A 7,255-nucleotide genomic window follows, 5' to 3' on the forward strand; every position below is an offset into this window, starting at 1 on the left:
AAACATTCCAATCAGCCAAGGTGGCTGACGTGGCCTCTTTATAAAGGGAAGATGAGTAGGCCCTTCTTTTTTTTATACCATTCATTGATGACGCATATGAGAAAAACCTCAACAGCTCTACAACTGGGGAATTCTCTGTAATCTGGCTACATCAAATTGCCAAAAAGGGTCAGTTGGAACGCAAAAAAACATGGTAAAGAAATGCTTGGTGGGACCTGGTACAAGGCTTTACCAGTACCACTAATCTTTCAGTGTTTTGCATTGTACAGATTGTCATTGCATCAGTGAATTGTCACTGACCAAGTTTCATGGCTGTCAACTGCTACAGACTTAGCCAATGTCAACAATTCAGAGTATATTCAAATGAATAACAAACAGCTGTAACTGATCCGGGTTCACATCCGGACTAGTTGCACAGAAATCCAAGTTACAGTTACAGAGTATTCATGTCATGACTAAAGGGCAAGTACAAGAGCCCATAGTTAGGCTAACCATTGCCCACAGTCTAACCATTACCCAAAGACTCACACCTTTAAAATCAAACCGGAAGCATTGTTGGTCAAATAGAAAATGCTACGCAAACTAAGGCCATCAGCCAAAGGTAAGATTAACCAGTGGAAAAACTGCATTGCTAAACCCAGAATTCAAGCCCCTCTTCAGAAAATAAAGCTATGAGTAGTTCAGAAATACCATTACGTAGGTCAATGATGTTTACAGAAGAATATCTTTGAACCTTTATTAATATCACACAGACCTAATGACCTATTATTTGAGATATGAATCTTTCCCGTTCAAGACAATCCAACACATTTCTAAGATTAGATGTCTTCTCAGGTCCAACAAGCTTTCCTCCCTGGATCCTACCTGAATAAATGTACGTTTTAAATCTGGAGACCCGGTCCAAACGGACAACCAGACCCAGCCCTGTATAGACCCTGTCAAATTCAGACCCGGCTGATCTGAATCGAATGAGGGAAGCAGCAGAAAATACATTGTTTTTGCTATGTTATTAACTGAAGCTTTTAAATGCACAAACTAAAGGAGAGGAAAACTGAGCTGGCAGCAGGTGGGAGAGGAGCCGTGCTGTGTTTGTGACTGTGGCTGAGTAGCACAAGGAGGAAGAGAGGGAAGCAAAGAAGCCCACTTGTACTAGTTACTAACTTCTAGCTGCTAGGTTATTTATCATCCACTGAATGTCCACTGAAAATCATGAAAGTTACAGAGTATTCATGTCATGAAGGGCATCCATTTTCTTTTCTATATAAAGTTAAACTGAAAGCATTTTTCCATTCCTAAAGTGTACCAGTGTAATTAAAGACTAACACCGTTTAGACAAGCGTTTTTGGGCCACCTAAGAGGCTAAGGATTTCAATGGCAGAAAAATCCCTGGATAACCTAACAAATTACATAGGTGGTCACTCAACTAATAAAGTCTAATATCACACAAACCATTTTAGTATTTGAATTATAAAAAGGTGCCACACATATGTGCATCAGTCAGCTGTTATTTGTAATAAACTTGCAAATTTCTAAAAACCTGTTTTCACTTTGTCATTATGGGGTATTGTGTATAGATTGAGGATTTTTATTTGATTTTAATTCATTTTAGAATAAGGCTGTAAAGTAACAAATACACTACACGAGTAGTCAATTTATTAATTGTCTTCTGTTTGGGGCGCTCCTGTCAATCTTGAGTAAGGACACGCACTTGATTAAGCATAGAAGTAGGCCTAGGTTACCTGGACTGCCCACAAATGTAGGCCCATAAAAATGTGCCCATTTGGGGATCTGATACTATTTAGGATTGTCTTAACTCACCGCCACTGAGAAGCTTAAAGTAAATTTGTCTTGGCCTCAAACAGCAAAGTATTTTTACATTCATTGATAACGACAATAATTCCTCAACGTAGCCTATTTCAAAAACATCTTTCCAGCCCTCTCCTCTTTCAACAACCACTCAGCATGAAAGGGGGGAAAAAATTAATGCTCTGATCTGGTGGAAATGGCATAAAATAGACCTACCCGATTACTTATTATCCCTTGCGCAAGTAGCCTACAGCTGTGGGAAACTGAGGGGCCAAAATATTTTATACAATGTTGCAAGCACATGCTTTGGGCTGGACCAAGTTTATACAATGTTAAGTTCCTTGCAGACAGGCCATGCATATCCAATGTGATTTCTAGGATATTTATTTTTAAAACCAGGATATTTTCTACCTACCGAATGCAATGTTTTTATTTGTTGGCTGTATGTATGCTATTCTTACATATTAGCAATATTTACTTTTCGAATTGTAACATTTTGATTGACCACATGACATTGATTGAGATATGAAGACGATTACAAATTAAACTGTTCCATAAAATTGTGCATATGAAAATCATAATCATATCAATAGAAATGGTCAAATAAATTGGCACTCCAAATGGAAAAGGTTGTTGACCGCTGGTGTAGCCTATTACCGGCAACTTCACTAAATGGCAGAAGACCAGCAGCAGCAGGCTGGGGGGGGGGGTGTCAGGAACAGGTTTTTTCTTCTGGTTAGGCTATATTGATCTCAGGTTCCCTCAAGTAATTTGTGTGTCTTCATTTTTAAATCATAGTGCTTAAACGCATCAGACAAGCTCAGTAGCCTACATATAGTTGATTTTATTAAAACATAAGGTGTCTAATATATGGAGGGCTTTTCAAAAAGCAGACCACCAAAATCTGTTCTAAACCATTTCACCGGCATTTCATATTGAATGACAGTGTTTTTTGGCTTCAATAGAGTAATATGGGGCATAAAACTCTAGTGTAACACATTCAGTAGAAAATTGTTTTCATCAGATGACAGCAGAAGTGAAACGCTGTTTGGCTAGCAGCCACACATGTAAATTAGCTTACAATGAAAAAGCAAGGTATTTTTTGGTAAAACAATGCTTGGCCATCATATATCTAATGGTTATCATTAGAAAGAATTTCACCAGCTAAATTTCCTAATATTTAGTTTGAATTTAATTTTAACTTGCTACCAGAGAAAAACTACACAGGAGGAAAGTACTGTAGAAAAATAGCCTACACAGTCAAGAGTGCTGTATGGAGATCCAATAAAGAGCACAAATATATTTGATCCAAGTGGAGAACTGCAACTGAAGAACAAAATTATTCGTACTTTCATGATTTGGAGCGAACCCTGACTGAAGCCGAGCAGAATTTACAATAAGCAGACTTTTAGATTTGCATTTACAAAAATGCAGCAAGATCGTTTGTGTTTTATCTTTCCTTTTCTGCGTGAAGGCAGTCCTGCATTAACTTGACGCCTGAATATTGAATCCGAGTTGTCGAATAGTAGCAGAAGACGTGGGTTGTTTTCAACTAAATATATTTAAGTCACAGTATTTAACTAACTTTAAAAGTTATTTTTTAGGAGAGTGCCCACTCGTTAATGGCAGTGCAAAGTTGCTGGATATTGGCAGGAACTGGACAATGCGGCCGTACATGTCGATCTAGAGCATCCCAAACATGCTCAATGGGTGACATGTCTGGTGAGTATGCAGGCCATGGAAGAACTGGGACATTTTCAGCTTCCAGGAATTGTGTACAGATCCTTGCAACAAGGGGCTGTGCATTATCATGCTGAAACATGAGGTGATCGTGGCAGATGAATGGGATGACAATGGGCCTCAGGATCTCGTCACAGTATCTCTGTGCATTCGAATTGCTACCAATAAAATGCAATAGTTTTTTGTCCATAGCTTATGCATGCCCATACCCCCAGCATGGGGCACTGTTCACAACATTGCCATTAGCAAACCTCTTTACCAGAAGGTGCTCATTAGCAACATCGGTAACGGCTACATAGTGTAGACATACGCGCACAACACACATTCCTGTGCCGTTTCAGAAAGTTGCAGGAAAATACAAATCACTGTTGCATTTTGTTCATGTCTTATGATTAACTTGGGCAAATTAATGAATGATCTAATAAGTTACATATATTTAGTTGATTTCCTACTAAGTTCAATAAGTGTTTTAATATTGGTTGAATTACAGATTTTATAGAGCCCTAGTATAGGATAGTCTAGCTTAAAACAACAGGGCAGAAACCCTCCCTAGCCTACCAGTAAGCCTGATTTTTCTGTCCAGTCAGTGATCTTGAAAAAGGTGATAGGTTGGAAATGTGTTAAATCACCTTCCACAGCCTCAGTCTCTCTACTCTCATTTCCTACATGGCTGACACTGGGACAGTCTGAGAATGAAACTACCAAAACCCCATACCTGCGTCATGAGAGGCCAGAGCCCGGAGCATCTTCCCAGCACTTCGGCGGGTTTGTCGCTCTTTGTTGCAGAGCAGCTCCATGAGCAGGTCCAGGGCACCCGTCTCCTTGAAGACGCCCACCAGTGAGCCGATGCTGGCGTAGGCACTAAGCACGTGGATGGTGTGTGTGATGCTGATGGCAAAGTCGCTCTTCTTGGCCATCTGCTTGCGGGCCCTCGTGACCAAGTTCTTGACATCGTCCTTCATGTCTGAGAGCTCCACCTCGTCAAAGGTGACATCAGCAGGGAACTCTCCACTGGGCCTCTCCTCCTCCTGGAGGGGCCGCTGGGTGTCTGCCTTGCGCTTGCCCAGTAGCGTGGGGCAGTTGGCGTAGACATCCTCCGTTGACATCCACATCAGTATGTTCTCCGTCTTGCTCTCGCCTGAGGTTGAGCCGCTGGAGCCACCCACCCCTGAACTGCTTCCCCCACCTCCTCCTGCCTCATTGCTCCCTCCACCTGAGCCACTACCGTCGTCTATGGCCAGCAGGCACCAGCGGATCAAGTACTCTGTCTGGCCATCGTGAGTCCGCCGCTGCCGGATCAACTCCTCTGGATAGGCCTGCAGCTTCGTGCCCAGCTGGACAAGTAGGTTCCCATTGCGGCGTTCGCCTACCATGATTGCTGTAAGGAAAATATAAAGGAATGCTTAATATCAATATACTTTGATATCTGCATATATAAACAAAGAGCTGTACATTAGTTTTGCACCTGAAAAGTAATTTTGAATCAGCAATTAAGACTATGCAAATCAGAGTGAGATACTGGATGGGCAAATACTGTACTCAGACAATGATGTTATAGTTGTTGAAAGCTTAGTTGCATTTAAGATTTACCCTTCTTGGGAAGGATAGACATGTTAAAGCCATTGGTTAAAGGACAACTATACATTTCTGAACTTTCCTTTTCACTATGAGTTATTTGAACATCCCTTCAAGGCAAAGATAATTAGCGAAATGACGCCACACTAAAAAGCCAGCTAACAGGTTATACTAGCCAGCTCAGCTAGTCGTGTTGAACAATAATATCGACTAACATGTAGACAGTAAAGTATTTTGTTAGTTAAACCAACTAAATTACCTAAATAACGTTAGTTAGTTACGAACATCGTTTGAATCATTTGCATAAGAGATTGAGTAACAGTTAGCTAGCTAGTTCGTTAGCAGTTGCAAATGCTAACGACAGTCGTTAGCGCATTGCATACATGGTAAACGCTGGCTGCTGCAGTTAGCTAGAAAACGCTAACTAACATTAGCTTGGTAACGTTAGCTAACTTTGAACTTGAAACATCTGATTGCATCAGCTGGGAGGTAAGTCAACTCTACTTTTTAAACACTAACGTTATCCTCATATTTACGGTGAACAGGTGTGGCTGCCAATGTCGCTGATTAACTCCAACACACCAGTTTACCTACAGACTGCCTCATTATCAGCAGGGGCCCGTTTTGACAAGGCAAGCCTGCCTCAACTAGCTAGCTTGCCAGCATCGCTCAGTAGCTAGCTAGCGGGCTACGGAAAGCTGGAATAGTGCGGCCTAATAACACTATAATAACAGGGGATACCTCTTACCTCCAGTGTTACAGGGTTTCCCCTTTTCACTGTTTTCCCGCTCCTCTGTCGATGGAATGTTCTTCTCCGTTGTAATATGTCGTTTCCCAGCCTGGAACTAGTTTTTAGCCAGCGTTTGATACGGGGTGCGCACGTGACAGGTAGGAATTTCCCCACGTTCACGTCATGTCGAAAACTCGGTAACTACGAGTCAAATGAACGTAAGTTCTTTGTATAGGCCGTATAACTAGCTATTGGTTGATTCTGATACCTCCCAAGTGGGGAAACTCGGAATCTAAGTCTTTCGCTTAGCAAACAAGGGAGCAGGTTTCCGGTCACCGGCCTTTTATCAATTCGATTTGCTAACCTCCTGCGTCATCTCTCGACTCTTTTGAAAAAAGGTCGAAGTTAATCGAGGAGAGCGAACGTGGTTGGAAATGCACTTGCTTGAAACGATATGGTCCTTCTCCATCACTCGCGCTTCATTCGGTAAATTATATTTACATGGGTCTATCGCTAAATAAGTGTAAAGTGATCAAAACTAAGTAAATTAATTGTGCAAAACATTTTATAGAAAACAATAAGTAGCATGTTTTTCTCTAACAAAACAAAAGCTGATTCAAATGGGGTGTGGAAGATTTCAAACTCTTCTGCGGTTCTTTTTAGTCACTAATCGCGTTTCCATTCCATCTACAGTTTTTATGCTAGTAAAGTCATACCTTATTTTATTTTTTTAATCATGACATGTAGCCTATTTTTGGTACAATTGTATACGTTCCAACAGATCATTCATTCAACATGGGGGGATCTTTTTGTGTCAGTAAAATTAATTATGCAAGAACTGGTGGAGGAAACGAATTTATGCGCAAATATTGATATAGCCAGCCTCCCGAGTTGCGCAGCGGTCTAAGTCACTGCAACCGAAAAACATTTTTATTTTCATCCAATGTCTGTCATGTTTTAGGTTTACATGATGAATTAATCGCTGTTCATGCTATATGAAGTAGGCTGTTATCCTACTGTAAATATAATTACAATTGAAATAAACATCACTTTCTCTTTTTTAACTAGCGCAATGCTGCTGTTGTTGTCAGCTAGCCAGCATAAATAGCGAGCTGGGAAGTGCTTGTCAGAACAACTGACTGAACCAACTAAACCAAATCCATTTGTCTCAAATCAACTTTCAGCTGCGAATTTCGGCACGAGGCGTGTCCGTATAGCCTCCCCCACATTAGGTGGAATGCTACGGAAGTAAAGCGGAACAGTTTCTCTCATAGAATATTACATTGTTCACGTCATGTAGGAAACGGCAATTTCCAACTTGCTAACAAAGAACTTGAGACTGCGTCCAAAATGTCTGACCGTTGTTTTCATCGTAATCTATTCAGATTCGCATACTCCGATTCA

At 41.0% G+C, this 7,255-nt stretch overlaps 1 protein-coding gene across 4 annotated transcripts in view; it reads right to left on the reverse strand.

The window, feature by feature from the left end:
* The window catches only part of LOC120046518 (cullin-9-like), a 31,485-nt gene extending 25,489 nt beyond the window's left edge, over positions 1-5,996 (reverse strand). For all 4 annotated transcript variants that reach the window (XM_038991822.1, XM_038991821.1, XM_038991820.1 and 1 more), the window contains exons 1-2: positions 5,870-5,996; positions 4,262-4,924 (exon numbers count right to left, since the gene is read on the reverse strand). In XM_038991822.1, the coding sequence (XP_038847750.1) occupies positions 4,262-4,919 (658 nt within the window). In that variant the 5' untranslated portion in view covers positions 4,920-4,924; positions 5,870-5,996. The remainder of the gene's footprint in view (positions 1-4,261; positions 4,925-5,869) is intronic.
* Between the last annotated feature and the right edge of the window lie 1,259 nt (positions 5,997-7,255).

This window comes from Salvelinus namaycush, chromosome 4 (genome assembly GCF_016432855.1).
Source record: "Salvelinus namaycush isolate Seneca chromosome 4, SaNama_1.0, whole genome shotgun sequence".
Lineage (NCBI taxonomy): Eukaryota > Metazoa > Chordata > Actinopteri > Salmoniformes > Salmonidae > Salvelinus > Salvelinus namaycush.